We start from the raw sequence: 15785 nt of genomic DNA, 5'->3' as shown, positions 1-15785 counted from the left end.
GGGGAGAAGGCCCGCCCTCCCCCGGCTGTCGCGGCCGCTCTGGTCCCCTGGGGACGCGGCCACGCCCTCTCCTCCTCCCCCAGCCGGGCGGAGGCGGGGCCAGGGGCTGGGGCCCCTGGGCTGCGTCCGGGCCCCAGCAGCGACAGGTTGGAGCTGGGGGCTGGCCCTGGCCCGGAGCGGGCAGAATGCGACTTTATTAGGTTTGCACGCCCTGGGAGGTGACTTCTGCAGTCCCCTTAGTCTCTGGAGACCGAGGCGGGAGGCCCGGAGGGTTTGTTTTCATTTGACGACAGTGGCGTTTTTGATAACCCACTGCTGGGCCCTTCCGTTGCGGAACATGCTCCCCCCTGGCACAGTTCTGATGGGTTTCTCTTCCAGGAGCGAAGAAAGTGTTAGTGGTTCCCAAATCATCTTGGAAGTCGGCGGGTCACTCCCTGACTTGGCGACTGCAACAAAGCACAGGGCGCCTTGGTGAATGTGGATTTACAGAAGATTTAGGACACTCAATGTGAGGCAGGAAGGAGACCCACTTGGAGAGACCAGGAAACTTTACTCTTAGCAAGAGGGTAAATTTTGGACCATGGACTACCATGCCCAACCTTCTTTATAGTTCTGGATTCCTTCCCTTCATCAAAACCCTGTTTAAAATACTGCCAGTTTGGAGACTTCCCTGTTTCATCCCACCCATTTGAAATGATCCCACCTGCAACCATGTGAATACTTAGACAACTCAGTAAGGTGTACTCACTGGTACATTCATTCATATTCCTCTTAGCCTTTTCCTAAAATGTAGGTGGTTTTCCGTCCTCCTGTCTGAGCATGTACCTAAGAAACTGTTTCTACCTTTGGCTTCAGGGTCCTCACTTTATCCAGATTCTCTTTCAACCTCTGCCTGTTCTTGGAAGTTTCCAGTCTGGGCTCTTCTTGCTTCCATCCCTCTGCACTTCTTTGATGCATTATGTCTTGTAAATACACTGTGAATCTGTTTCCTTATTCCTACTGCTATCACCTTAATTCGGTTCCTATCATCTATCTCTTGGATGGCCTCCTAATCACCCCCCAACCAATTATGGCCCCCATCCAAACCATTCTCTACCTAATCTTTCTTTATTTAGATGCCCGGCAAACTGGGAAGGAGACTGGCTATTGGCAGAAGGAGGGTTGGCTAGCAGTCTCTTTTGCCTGAAGTGGAGACATTGTTTCAACTTCATAGCCCCATTGTCTTTGTTTAGGGAAAGTACCACAAGGGGCCTTTTGGATGCTAAGGGAGTAGGATACTCACTTTTCTTGGGGGAAACTGTAAAGTCACCAGAGATCTACTAATTGCTATAGACAGAGATATGATGTGTTCTATTTAGAAATGTAAATTGGGTAGATCCTTAAAGATTCATGCCCTTGAGAAAGAGAAATTCTAATCTAGATTAGATTCTAGATTCCAGAGAAATTATTTCCCCCAGTATTGACTTAAACCAAACTGCTGATATCCTACATACAGTATCATTTAAGATGTAACTCCAGCTTTACTTAATGTGCTATTAACTGTTATGTTCATCATACCTTGCTTATAAAGCTCAAACCTTACCGTGGTGGAGGGGTGGAATTTCCCCTGAAGGAAATAAACATCCCTACTTATTATTATAGAACTGGGGGGGGGAAACAGTCTTGGAGCTTGATAAGTGTTCAACACTTACAGTTGCCCCATAAATGTTAAATGAATGATAATGTGTAAGGAGCATTTTCATTGCATTCTCTTCTGTAAAACCTTATCACAAACCCCTTCCATGCCATATCCGCCCCAACCCCAAAGAAACTGATGAACCTCAGCCTTATCCTTTGGTCCTTCTAGAATAGTTTTCCACAAAGTGTGATGTGCAAAATACAAGGTGGTTTTAGGTGATACATAGATAAATATTTTAAATTTTAATTATTACAAATTCGACTAAATTTATGTCAGGAAAAAACGTAACTATTAGATCGTATGATACAGTATTAAGAATGGAACAACAACAACAAAAAAAACCTTTTAAAGAAAAACACTAAGTAACAGGGCAAATAATACACCAATATGGCTAAAACTATCAAAGTGGTAGGTGATGTAGTTGGGGAAACACTAGGCTAGAGCTTTCTTGAAATTTGAGAGTTTAAAAAAAAAAAGAAATTTGAGAGTTTAACGGGGTCCAAAGCCTAGTATCACTCAGGCCTCTTAACAATTCTTAGCATCTATGCTACAAGGAAAAATAGTTTCTAGAACTTCCAAGAGAGAGGTTGATTTGCCCTTATCTCTTGTCCCCAAAAGGTTGTGCCTCCTGCCCACATCTCAGATCTATAAACCTTTGCTTTAAAAGAAAGAAGCTTACCATCTTTCCTCATATCTCTTTTGCAGACTGAAGAAAAGTTGAGCTGGGGATACATTTGTTTCCGTTTCCTCAAAGCATAGACCTTTAAATACTTCCCTTCGCTCTTGAAATCATGGTCGGTGGAAAACCTTAAGAAAGAAAGCTCATTTAATAGATCCTAGGGCAGGACATTAATGGAAGCACTCACTACATTCCAATTCTAGGAGAGAAGAAAGGACAGTCACTAGAGAATGCTCATTGGTATGGAGTGGGAGTATTGCTCAATGGGAGGGATGCTTGTAGAACCCAGCATTGTAAATCTGTGAAGGAACTCTAAAATCTCTTCTTGGTTGCCTGGGTGGCTCAGTCAGTTAAGCATCTGCCTTAGGCTCAGGTCATGATCCCAGGGTCCTGGGATCCAGCCCCATGTTGGGCTCTCTGCTCAGCAGGGAGCCTGCTTCTCCCTCTCCTTCTGCCATTCCCCACCCGACCCCGCTTGTGCTCTCTGGCTCTCTCTGTCAAATAAATAAATAAAATCTTTTAAAAATAAAAATTCAAAATATTTAAAAAGTAAAAATAAAATCTCTTCTCTCCTCCCCAAATTAAATGTGGGTTGCTCCTGTACCTGGTTTCAAAAGAAATCTCATAGCATATTGTTCCTAAGCCACAGCTCTTTACATGCACTGGGGGAAAATACTGTTCTGTTTCCTCTCATAGATCTTTGAGTACTTCTTTTCACTCTTGAAAATCATTCTCAATGAAAAACCTTAGTTTTGCATTACTGTCTCTTTTCATTAGGATATAAATGAGGTTGGGGGTCATGTAGGAAAGCTATCTTATTATTATGCAGTTCTATATATTTCCTACAATCGAAAAGCTTTCATTAAAAAGATAGTAACATGAATAAGGAAACGATAGGGAAGAAAATGAGTACAAGAGCTGGGACTGCACCTAAACCACTGTTCTCGCTTGGATGTAGGATCCTCTGACAGGGTCATAGAAAAGGGTGGTTTCAGCCCAGATCGTAACTTTTTTTCCTCAGACATCAAGGGTAGGCAGAAGTTCTCAGCAGGCTTGTGCCGATGACCTTCCTGCAGCAGAGGAAAGAAGAGTAAGTGATGGAGTAAGCTGAGCCCTTGAGACTGGACTGATTTCCTGGACTCAGCTTTAATTCCTCTAAAATGATGCAAAAAAACCTGCCAGAGAGGGAAGTGGGGACTGAAACCAAAAGAAAAGGAGGCAGTTCCCTGAGTGGGGTACTACAGTAGCCCCCTCTTGTCCACAGAAGATACATTCTAACACCCCCAGGGGATGCCTGAAATCATAAATAGTACCGAGCTCTCCAGACACACTATATTTTTCCTATATGTACATACCTATGATAAAGTTTAACTTCTAAATTAGGCACAGTAAGAGATTACTAATAATAACCAATAAAATAGAATAATGATATTGTATTAAAAGTTGGGTGAATGTGGTCTCTTTCTCACTCAAAATAATATACTACACTGACCCCTTTCCTTCTTGTGATGATGTGAGATGATAACATGTGCCTACATGATGAGATCCAGGGAGGTGAGCGACATAGGCATGGTGACAGCGTTAGGCTACTGCTGAAGGAGGAACAGCTGCTTCTGGCCCCGGGTTGACTGTGGATAACTGAAACCACAGAAACTGTAGATAAGAGGTGGGGGTGGAAACTACTGTACCCATTTGTTTTGTTGCCAGATGACACGTCCAAAGCTTGATCAGGGTCTTGAGTCATTGGCTGGACTTGCCCAGTGGCCCTTGGAAGTGAATGGCAGAGGACTTTACCCAGTTTTGAGAAGGATTCAGTTAGTGAATCACTTAGGAAACCAAGCATTTGGTAATACATTGGGAAAGAAATCCATAGGACTCTACCTTCCTTTCTCAAAGATGACTGCCTCATTCACATTCTATTCTCTGTCTGCAGTGAAAAGGTCATGAAATGGGATGTTTTGTGAGGTAATCATTTCACCATTACTAAAGGTCATAGAATCAAAGACTTTAAGAAAAGATCTTAAAGGTCATCCAGTCTAACCATTCATCTGACCCTCTTATCCCCTCTACAGTATCACTATCAAGTGGCCAGTCTTCCTGTACCAAAAGACTCAACCCATTTCCTCTTTGCTCAGCTGTTGGCTGCCCACACCCTCACCTTCTACCGTGTAGCCCAAACAGAACAAATCTAGGGTCTCTTCTGCAGGGTCCTTAAAGAATTTGAAGAGATCCATCACATTCCTCCTAAGCTCCTTCTCCTCTCTTAGGCTCAACATTGCCCCTATTTTGAACTTTTCTTCATGTGATCTGGCTTTCGGTTCCCTCTTCTCCTGATTTTTCCTGTAACTCACTTGAGAAAGCTTCTGTTTAGATTCTTCCTAATGTGTGGCAATCTGAAATGAAAACAACATGCTACTAACAGCAGGACACATCCCATCACCCTGCTAAAGTCTCTATTCCAATGTCATCACCTCTTCTGAGAGTCTCGTCTAACTACACTATCTAGAATTGCCCCTCACACCCATCGTGCTCCATTCCCTTATCTTGCTTTGTCATGGCACTTAGCACATTCCACAGTATGTGTGTGATTGTTGGCTTGCTTCTGGTCTGTCTGCCTCCCTGGAATTAAACTTCACTCAGCCAGACTTTGGCGTACTCACCCCTACCGCCCATGACAGTGCCCGGCACAGAGTAGGTGCTCAATAAACACTTGCCAAGTCAATGAAAGAATAAATGAATGACCAGACTGATTAAATGACACGCACTGAGCTGCTTCCCCCAGAATTTTAAAGCCTCTTTAAAAAAAAAAAATACTTCTTATTGAACCATGTCTTTTAAATTCCGTACTCCTTCTCTTTAAGCTCTTCCAGTTTTGAGGAACTTCTGTCTAAGTTACTTTAACAAATAGAGGTTTTACTCTAAGAGCTGATGGGCCTAGGATCTAAGACTTAGCTAACAATCTGGCCACAAAAAGAACAGAATCGTTACCAGAGCTGGACCTCATGGCAGAAAAACAGGAGAGGAAAAGTATTTGGAATCCAGGACGACACTAGCTAAGGACAACCACGGCATGAGTTGGTGTATCTCGTCTCTGCCCTCTGTCATTAACTTGTCTCCTACTTTTGTCCTGTCTGCTTCCTTCTCTCTCTACCATGTTCGCTCCCTCCCTTTATTCTGTATCCTCCTTCTCCCCATAGCTTCCACTTATTCATTTCTACTTCCCTAGAACTTTATCCTGTCCCTCCTCTACTTTCATGGTCCCAACACACTCCTCTTCCTCCTGGTTTTTTTTTTTTTTCTTTAATGGCTTCTCTCTACCTATCCGTTCAGCTTTTCATTCCCACTGCCTTCATCTTCCCCTTTCCCAACTCAGATGCCTGGAAGCAGGAATCTGATCAGTCTGAGGGATTTTTGGTTGTTGATAGGTTGGTGGGCTTTGGTGTCGGTTTGATTGTTGGTCTTGGGGTGGTTGTTTGTTTGTTTTCACTTGGGGATACCACTCTGCACCAGCAATCAGCTTATGAATTGTGCTTCCCTGGGTCTGGTGTCCTCCTCAGGTCCCAGCTGGCTGTACAAGGGCATCCTTTTCTTCATGAATGGTGGTAGGGCCATTTCTCTTAGAAGGGGCTGTGAGGAAAGCCATCCTTGTGACAGACATACCTGCTCCATTCTTCGATTTGCCTTCTGGAACTCACCCTTTTCTTATACACGTGCTTGGGCATAGCAAAAGAATGCTTCTTTTGTATATGATCTTAGGCTCGCTAAAGGCTGTCACATTTGTCTAACAAGGGAAAGGGATGTTGCAGCATGAATATGAAAGAAGCATTCTAGATATTTGCCTTCTTCTTGGACTTGTTCCGGAGAGCCTGTGGAATTACCATGGAGTCAGTCCTTGACAATCAGTGCCTTAACTCTGTAGCACAATTTGCCCATGGATATGATCAGGTCCTGCATGTGATCTGGAAGGCTCAGAAAGTGCCAACTGTTGGCAGAAAGCTCTTCTTACTTCGAGCTACATGATAGTCTTGTAGTTCCTTTTCTACCTGGAGTAGGACAATCCTGGGCTGGCATGCATTCCTCTCTCGGTGTACATTACCCACAACCACTGAGAATGCACCACTGAGTTGATGCTCAAAGGACACAAATTCTGAGCCCCAAGACACCATAGGCAATGAATTCATTAACGAACTCACATTCAGCATGTATCATTGCATATTGGCAATTTACCCTCCTTTTGGAGAGGAAGCTTTTACTGCCATTCATCCAGGAACTAAGGAAACACAAACCTCAAATTCACCACATTGTATCACAAGGGTCTGTCTTGGGTAAATTCTGTGATAATTAGCTTCTTTTGTCTGCACTTTCACTTACTTCATTCAATTTCTTCTTGTTGTATTAGGCCTGCTCTCAAGGCTGTCAAGATCTGTTTTTAGATCCTGATTCCTACATATCTTTTAAATTAATTTTCTTCACTTCCTCTGCTATTGATTTACTTCAATTCTTCAGCGTCTCTCACCTTGACTGTTGTAGTAACATCACAACTGATCTTTCTAATTTGTATCCCTTCCACAGTGAACACATCTTTCTCTCAACCTCCAAAAACAGTCTTTCTAAAGTGCCAATTTGATTATACCTTTTATGTCCCCCATTTACTCTTTCACATTTCCATAAATGCACCTCACTTTCTTGGGTCTTCGTGCCTCTGCCTTTCCTTCTGATGGGGATATTCTCCCTTTCTTTTGTCAGGGGGCATCTCCTCTGTAAAACCTCCCTGATTACTCCCTTCCCCCCAACAAAGACACAGAGCTGTACTCTACATTAGTGCTATATCTCGCATATTCTATTATCTATATATCATGGTATATTAATAATAACTTTTATATTTCTCATGTATTGATCAGTGTCTCCTGCTAGGCTCCAAGTTCCTTCCAGATAGAATATATTCTGAAAGCATCTTTATATTTTAGTTCTTTGTTTAGTTTACGTTTAGCAATTGTTTACTGGATTGAACATGAACTTCTGTGGTGTAGAACAGAGTCCCAAATGTCTGGCTGCCATGATAGTGAATTCTTTGCCCTGTTCCTATCCATTTCTTCTGATACCTGAAAGCAATGAGTGTAAAGCATAGCCCTTTACTCATTTCCCATTTAGTTATTTCTGTTCCTTATTCGCCATTTCCTGATTTATCTTCTACTGCTTTATACTCAACTGGAAAGCCAGTGGCTGTTTTACCTTTGGTTAATTACAAACTAAATGTCTTTGGCCAAGGAGGAACCATTTCTAATTAGGACAATGCAATGACATTGCACAATGACACAAGCTTGTGTAGTTCTGAGTCTTTCCCAGGCTCTCCAGGCGTGTGTGTGTGTGTGTGTGTGTGTGTGTGTGTGTGTGTGGTACATAGCAAGGAATAAGAAGGAAGAAGCTGGCTCCTGAGTACCATCTTCCATGTTAATTTAACTCCCTTCTTCAAGCTAGCTCCCAGTTCCTGGCGTTCCTTCCCCAGGTGCCATTACCTTGAGCAGCAACTCCTTGGAGAAGTATTTTGGGGCCCTGTCCTTTCCTTCCTGGTCAATTGGGCAGGGAAGTGGGTTGTTGGTCATAATCAGTAAGGTCTTATCCTGATCATACTCTGCTACTTTCAACATGAAGCTTCTGATTTTCCCATTTTGAGCCAGGAATTTCTGCACGGCGGTGGGCTTCAAAGGCTCATAGTACTTCGCCTGAGTAACACAGAGGTTTCCAGAGAGACAAAGGGATTAGATCAAGAGAAGATTCACCAATCAATTGGCTAGTCTTCTGCCTCTGTGGGGGAGGGACAGAGGCTGCACATGGGTGGGACAAATCTGCTCTGAAATGTGTTTTACAGAAAATATCTGAAGCTACCCGTCCCTCTCTGCCCTCAGAGCAGCCCCCCACAAATAGTCTAAGGGATGAGGAAATGAATTGGAAAAGTTTCCACATAAAAGGAGCAAGACGATTTAGTTCTTCTGAAAAAGTGTCACATCTGGCTGAACCCAATGGGGCAAATGGTAAGTTTCCATGTTAAACCTAAATGGTCTTCTCTGCAACTCTCTCCGAGGCAAACGGAGAAATTGCCATACACCAAAGCTCCTTCCTTGTTCAGGGAGACCAACACAGCCCCCACCTGCATCTTCCCACCCACCAACATTTCTCCACAAGCACAACCTTGTAAAGGAAAAGCAGTCACAAAAGACAGCATGTCATTTAAGATGTGGTGGGAGAAGGGGCTGTCCCACAAAATTTGCTTTTCTGTCTGTAGGGAGGAGGCAGAGGACTGGAGAGGTAGAGAATCAAATACCTCCTGATTAGAAATATGTTTTCTCAACTTAAAGTTAAATCAGCTGCTAGGCACCTGGGTGGCTCAGTTGGTTGGGTCTCTGACACTTCATTTTGGCTTGGGTCATGATCTCAATGATCTCAGGGTCATGAGATCGAGCCCTGCATCGGGCTCCACGCTAGGTGGGGAGATTGCTTGGGATTCTCTCTCTCCCTTTCCCTCTGCCACTCCACTCCCATCCCACCTCTGCACGTGCATGCTTGTGCAATTTAAAAAAAAAAATCAGCTGCAGGGACCACCCTCTTCCCAGGTCCTCCCTGGTCCCTCACCATCACCATATACTCAGCATTACTGCTGGCATAGTGTCCTAAGACAGGTCTGCTTCCCTGTGCCAGGAGACTGTGCAGTCATAGAAGCTGGTGGCACCGTGCCTGGACCTTACTGTTAGGGTTGTTGTGGGGGGTGATGAATCCTTTTTCACTTACCAAATTTGGATGGACCGTGTAAAGCTGAAGGTTCTTCAGAACAAATTTTGATGGCCCAACGGGATCACAAATCTAGAGACAATAATTGAAACAGCGGTTTCAAGTTGCACAGAGCCTAAATAATACTCACCTGCATCTAACTAAAAACTGGTCTCTCGTTTGAATTAAGTGAGGAAAACATGTGCTTCAGGATTTGTACCCCGTATTTCTGGAATGTAGGCCACAGCAAGGAGAGCTATGTTCTGAAGCATCCACACAGGAAAGCTTGTCCGTGGACGTGTGGACCCACTTTATGGATGTCAGGTAAAGCTGTGAGGGGGGGAGTAGGTAAGGGCAGCATCAAAGTTCAGATGGGGACAAACCACTCCAAGGCATCACACCTCATCCTTTTGCCCTTTCCATTTCTATAGGAAATCAGATAAAAATCAACACAGAGGACACCCTCTAGGGAGAAAAGCAAGTTATAAAAGGGCAATAACCTCAGGTTGTAGTGGAAGGGAGCCCCAGGGACCACTGCCTGCCAAGATGGAAGATGGAAGCAGACACACGGAAGAAGGGAGAAACAATGGTGCATTTTGGTTTTTTTTGTTTCTATAGTATGTGATTCTTCTGGAAATGTTGCCAAAAAATAACTGAATGCCAGAAATATTCCTGTCTACCACTTGGCATTTTTCCACTGGTGGACGTGCTGGTGATTGGCAGACTGGTAGAGTGTCATGTCTTGGTTGTACAGTTTCTGGGCCTCCCGCCTCTCCTTCACTGACCCTGCCTGGCCTCTAGCTCAGCCATAGGTCACCTAGAGATAAGTCAAAGGCATGAGGGCACGAGGAGAGAAAAGCTCTGAGTTACTTTGGGCTTAGAATAATCAGAAATCAAAAAAAGAGGAGCAGGCACAATCCTGTATTTGGATTAGCATTTCCAAAGATTGCCATGCTCCCAAGGGGGTGATATGGTAAGACGGGGTGCAGAGGAAAGGGAACATGTGCTGAAAGGTAAGGAAAGCATGACCATGAATGGAAAAGAGGGAAGAAATAAGGATGGGACAGAACTGTGCCATGAGGGGAGGTGTTATGCTCCTGGAGGAAAATGCCAGGGGCTGGCAATGACCAGGGGCTGTGGAGGGAGAGACCAGGAAGACTATCAGAGCCACTCCATGCATTCCATGAGGAACAATGGGAAGAGATAAATCCAAAGATGCAAAGATTTAATTTTATTACCCTTTTGGAAAACTGAAGTCCCTTTGTTTAAAGCAAAGATACATTATAAACAATCTGCTTCACAGATATGATATATATATTTAGAATCATAGAAGTCTCAGAAAAATTTTGAGGGAACTATGTGAAAATTTTTCTTTTGTAGGGTTTGTGTGTGTATGTGTGTATGTGTTGTTTTTTTTTGTTTTTGTTTTTTGTTGTTGTTGTTGTTTTGAGAAGGGAAGGGTGGAGGAGCTCAGGGAGAGGGAGAGAGAGAGAATCTTAAGCAGGCTCCACCCACATCATGGAGCCCCACACAGGGCTCAATCTCATGACCATAAAACAAAAATCGAGAGTCAGACACTTAACTTACTGAGCTACCCAGGTGCTCTGATAGTTTTTTGTTTGTTTGTTTGTTTTAATTTTAGGGGAGAGAAAGTCTCTGGGGAAAATGCTTTTACTCTTAAATGTTTCCAAATTAGGCTACAGTGGTTGACCAAACCCACAACAGTGTCCTAAGTGGAATATGTTTTTGGTTTTATGTTGAATTACACTATCCTGGCTGGTAAAATAAAATTGGCCTGGAAAATTCACTTGCATATGAAGAAATCTTGGGAAGCAACTGAGCTACCCAACGGGGTTTTGCAGCAAGAGGTGGCCATAAAGTCTAGCCAAGTTGGGTTTCTTTCTTTTTTTTTTTTTTAAGATTTTATTTATTTATTTGACAGAAATCACAAGTAGGCAGAGAAGCAGGCAGAGAGGGAGAGTGGGAAGCAGGCTCCCCATTGAGCAGAGAGCCCGATGTGGGGCTCGATCCCAGGACTCTGGGATCACAACCTGAGCCAAAGGCAGGGGCTTTAACCCACTGAGCCACCCAGGCACCCCGCCAAGTTGGGTTTCTAAGATAGGATTATGGTCCCTGGCTTCTAGCTCTGATTTGTTGCTGATATGTCCCTGTCTCTTTTCTAAATCTCTTTCCCTTTCATAAAATCAGGATAAATTAACCTTGCTCTCTATATAAATATTAACCCCTTTTTGCTTTTCAACAGGAAGTTTTGTGAACCCAACTTATAAAGTACTCTCTTTCCTCTAATGCTCTTTCTTACCTCATCATTATCAACCACTGTTGCTTTCTCAAGTTTAACTGAGATGGTTCTTGGAAGGCTTGATTTGCTTTGTTGAAACCTGAAAAAGAAGCAGAATATCCGATTGTATTTTCTTACTCTGAGGCCTGGTCTTTGGCCCATTCTCAATCTCCGTCGACAGAGTTTGGGAGCCTGACTTAGAAGAGCCCAATTTGGAGATTCAAATTAAAACCACATTGAGATATCACCTTACACCAGTTAGAATGGCCAAAATTAGCAAGACAGGAAACAACATGTGTTAGAGAGGATGTGGAGAAAGGGGAACCCTCTTACACTGTTGGTGGGAATGCAAGTTGGTACAGCCACTTTGGAGAACAGTGTGGAGATTCCTCAAGAAGTTAAAAATAGAGCTTCCCTATGACCCTGCAATTGCACTACTGGGTATTTATCCCAAAGATACGGATGTAGTGAAAAAAAGGGCCATCTGTACCCCAATGTTTATAGCAGCAATGGCCACGGTCGCCAAACTGTGGAAAGAACCAAGATGCCCTTCAACAGATGAATGGATAAGGAAGATGTGGTCCATATACACTATGGAGTATTATGCCTCCATCAGAAAGGATGAATACCCAACTTTTATAGCAACATGGACGGGACTGGAAGAGATTATGCTGAGTGAAATAAGTCAAGCAGAGTGAGTCAATGATCATATGGTTTCACTTATTTGTGGAGCATAACAAATAACATGGAGGACATGGGGAGAGGAGAAGGGAGTTGAGGGAAATTGGAAGGGGAGGTGAACCATGAGAGACTATGGACTCTGAAAAACAACCTGAGGGTTTTGAAGGGGCGGGGGTGGGAGGTTGGGGGAACCAGGTGGTGGGTATTAGGGAGGGCACGTATTGCATGGAGCACTGGGTGTGGTGCAAAAACAATGAATACTGTTATGCTGAAAAGAAATAAAAAATTAAAATTTTAAAAAAAAAAAGAAGAAGAAGAGCCCAATTTGGGTGATCACTAATTGAATATGTATGTATAGTAAAGAATAGGATTTTTTATCCAGCTGCATGCTGGGAGAAAACAAAACTTCTGTTTGAAGAATTAAGCAAGTGTGACCTCTTGGAGACATGATGATACCTGGTAAGTTGAATTCTTCTAAAGTAGCGATTTTGGATAACTTAAGGAAGTGCTCTGGGTGAACTTCTTAAGGACATTCTTTTGGGCAACTAGAATTTCCTAATACACTTAAAGACCACCTACTATTTTGAATGCCTACCCGCCTACTCTTCTCTGGAGGGAAATGACTGTACCTTTGCCAGTAACTGATTCCATGAGAAGGGATATTATTAGTGGGAGTTCACAACCAAATTTCCAATTCCTTTTTTTTTTTAATATGGAACACTTCATAAATTTTCATGCCATCCTTATGCAGGGGCCATGCTAATCTTCTCTGTATTTCCATTTTTAGTATATGTGCTGATGACATGAGCACAAATTTCCAATTCTTAATGACCATGCTTGGATTACTGGCTCCCATCCTGTACCTAACCATATCTAGGTTTCTCTATCTAGGACTAAGTTGGTAAAAATCATCCATGGCAAATATCCTCACACTCTGTTCTTTCTCTTACTTTCTGATCCCCTACCCAGATACCAATTCCTTTTGGAGAAAAGAGGGACACAGACATTGCAATATTTAGTAAGAAACTATTTTAGATCCCTCACTAATTCTACTAAACCCATTTAGTGCCTAAACATAGTGAAAGATGCTCATCAGTAAGATTGGGTTAATGATTAAAATAAATGGCCTGTTTCCTCCTTGGAGATAGTTCCTATTTGGGTATTAAACTAACTTATATTAAGTAGGAGCTTGGGACAACCTGAAGTACACCTCACTCCTCTAAAAAATGAGGGTGGCAGTGCAAGCACCAAACTAAGAAAAGTAGAAATGACCAAGCTATGTAGGTAGTTGGCAGGTCAACTGCTGTAGGATGGTACAAATCATCCCAAATCCAGTATCAAGTCCCATCCAAGCATGGATCACTTCCATCTGTTGCAGCCTACCAACTTCATCACTACCTCAGGCCAGAGGTCTTAAAAATAGTCTCAAGTGGAGCAGGTGACACATTGTGAATAGACCAAAATAAATTCATCCCCACTTAACTTCTTAAAGTTGGTACCCTTTTGATGTGTCCTACTACCTTAAGCAATCTCATAATAATACACTATAATCTTTATTAGAGCACTTCTCAAAATGCTTCTTTATTATTTCAAAGGCAACACAGGATCCCAGATGCTCTTTTTTAAGGTCAATTTAAGGCTCTAATAGAGCCATGGGGAGAACTGTTCCTTTAATCCAGCAGCATCAAGGACAGTCTGGCGCTTTCCTTTTGCTAATGCTACTTTAGTTGCTGCATGAAACACAGACCAAGATCTGGGTTTTGACCTGAGAGCAGTTGGTCAATTAGAACATTTTTAATGAGAGTCTACTCTGGAACTAGACCTGTTCAAAGAGATCTGGACTACAAGTCACGTTTGTATAAAACGGTATTTATAACTTAGTGAGGTAAACAAAACTACACACTTGGCATATCTCTTTTGGTCCATTGCTTTTCACCACTCAGTGGGCCAGTCCGAGGCAAGTATATACCCAGAGACCAAATTCAGTGCCTCCAAAGAGTCCACGTTCTGCAGGAGCTCAGTTCAATCCATTCCTTCCTTCGGACACATCATGTGCCCAGCCCCGTTCTTGATCCTGAGTGGGAAACGAGAGAAGACTCGTAGGTGCTGTTGTGAATACAGAAAATGCACAAGACATGATGATGTGTCTCAAGAACTTGGGTGGTAAATGGTGGGGTGGGAGGGGTGGAGATGGGGAGAGGAAGTGATCTCTAAATGTGAAATAAGAATGACAAATGCATGCTAATATATTAGGTAAGTCGTTTCGTCTCCTGGGGCCTTGATTTCCTCATCTGTAAAAATGGAGAGAGCTAACCAAACGATTTAAAGATAATATTCTAACTCCTTTAGACAGCAGTAAAATTTCCCTACATTAAGACCTGAAATAAAATTGACTCACGGGTCAATCGTGGGAGCAAATTGGAGAACAATGATGCTTTCATTTATCTCCCCTTTCAATACAACCGTGCTCCCATATGTCAGGTCTGGAAAGCTAGGGAAAGTGTGTGTATATGTTGGTATGGGGAGATGGTGGCAGGGAATTGCTACATTTTTTTTTATATAGACAATTTAAAATGGAAGCTAAAAGTTGATGATGTGCAAGCCACCTTTTAGAGAAAAAAGGTCAGTGAGGCTTGGAGGGACATTTCCTAAAGGATGTGTGGAGCTTGAGCTATGGGCCTATGAGAAGGTGTGTGAAGTCACTTACCTGATAGGTGTTTGTCATTGCTGTTCAAAGTAGCAAGACATAAAAGTGGATATAGGTGGGATGGGATCGAATTATGGAGGTCTTGGCAATTAAGTAGAACTTTGATAGGCCTAACAGCCCAAGCCACTATAAAGCCCATGGATTTGGAGGAAAGATTGTGTTCATGTTCACAGTGTCAATAAGTGATTGTTTAAGGTTTATATCTAGTTTAATTGTCTAGACAGAAACCCTAAAGACAGTTGTCTAGAGTTTATGACTAGACTGAGATCAACCTCTGAAAGTTCCCTCAAGGGGAATAGACTAATAAGCTTTTCACCCTTTTCTCACCTTTAGCTTACTGGAAGTGAGTCCAATTCATACGTATATTGAAACTACAATAAATAGAAGCCATCTATTTATGACTTCTGGGAGGTACAAATCTTGGGCTACTCTTCTGTAACCCAGGGTGGAAAAAACAAAATCACAGAAACGCAAAAACCACATCTGAAACAGAGAGGGAAAGATCTGGTGTACAATACCTTGAAGGACATCAGGAAACCCTATTTCCTTGAGGAAAGGGAGATTCCTCGGCACTGAAACTTTCCATTTTGAAAGTGTCTTATTCTTTTCTTGATTCTGGAGGAGACATAGAATCTGTGATGAGTCAGCAATCTAGAATGCTGAGGTGTTCTGTGTTGGAGGCAGCACAAAGACATGCTTAAACAAGATCTGCTCCCATCTGTTCCAATTTGTTTTTCTAACCTATGACTTCCCTATACACACCTTAATCTTGTCACCATATTTTAATCAACCTCTACTTTAGCCAGTGTTTTTACCCTATTCCTCAAAAACAGCAAACTGTCTCTCTTATTCCCCATACTTATAAGGCTCTCTCCACCTCTTCATTTGAATCCTCTTCTTTCTTTATGTTACTACTAAAGTCTGTCCTCTTCAGAGAAGACTTCCCAGATCAATCCAATCCCAAATTCTAGCCTGC

The 15785-nt window shown here is 42.7% G+C and overlaps 1 protein-coding gene and 1 non-coding gene across 2 annotated transcripts; both read right to left on the bottom strand.

Moving 5' to 3' along the window:
* Positions 1–56: 56 nt before the first annotated feature.
* Positions 57–15427, bottom strand: TSGA13 (testis specific 13). Its single transcript, XM_032869176.1, has 8 exons — positions 15328–15427; positions 14006–14176; positions 11443–11521; positions 9144–9215; positions 7874–8080; positions 3288–3427; positions 2358–2485; positions 57–446 (listed from the first exon to the last, which is right to left on the bottom strand). Exons 2-8 carry the CDS (start codon positions 14026–14028, stop codon positions 280–282), a joined length of 816 nt encoding a protein of 271 aa, XP_032725067.1. The 5' UTR covers positions 14029–14176; positions 15328–15427; the 3' UTR covers positions 57–279.
* LOC116879099 lies at positions 12809–12913 on the bottom strand. Its single transcript, XR_004384965.1, has one exon. It is a non-coding gene; the product is annotated as a U6 spliceosomal RNA (small nuclear RNA).
* Positions 15428–15785: the final 358 nt, after the last annotated feature.

This window comes from Lontra canadensis, unplaced genomic scaffold (assembly GCF_010015895.1).
Source record: "Lontra canadensis isolate GAN:19392208 unplaced genomic scaffold, GSC_riverotter_1.0 scaffold2, whole genome shotgun sequence".
In the NCBI taxonomy this organism is placed as follows: domain Eukaryota; kingdom Metazoa; phylum Chordata; class Mammalia; order Carnivora; family Mustelidae; genus Lontra; species Lontra canadensis.
Note: the sequence above shows the minus strand (reverse complement) of the source record. Positions and strands in the feature narration are given on the sequence as shown.

Bases quoted from the DNA above. Each gene is read 5' to 3' on its own strand.
- TSGA13 (XM_032869176.1), bottom strand. From the start codon at position 14,028: ATGGACCAAAAGAGATATGCCAA. The intron at 11,522-14,005 runs GTGTGTAGTTTT...CTTCTTTTTCAG, and splicing joins GACCAAAAGAGATATGCCAA to GTTTCAACAAAGCAAATCAA. The intron at 3,428-7,873 runs GTAATGGCACCT...CCTCTGCTGCAG, and splicing joins CCAAGGAGTTGCTGCTCAAG to GAAGGTCATCGGCACAAGCC.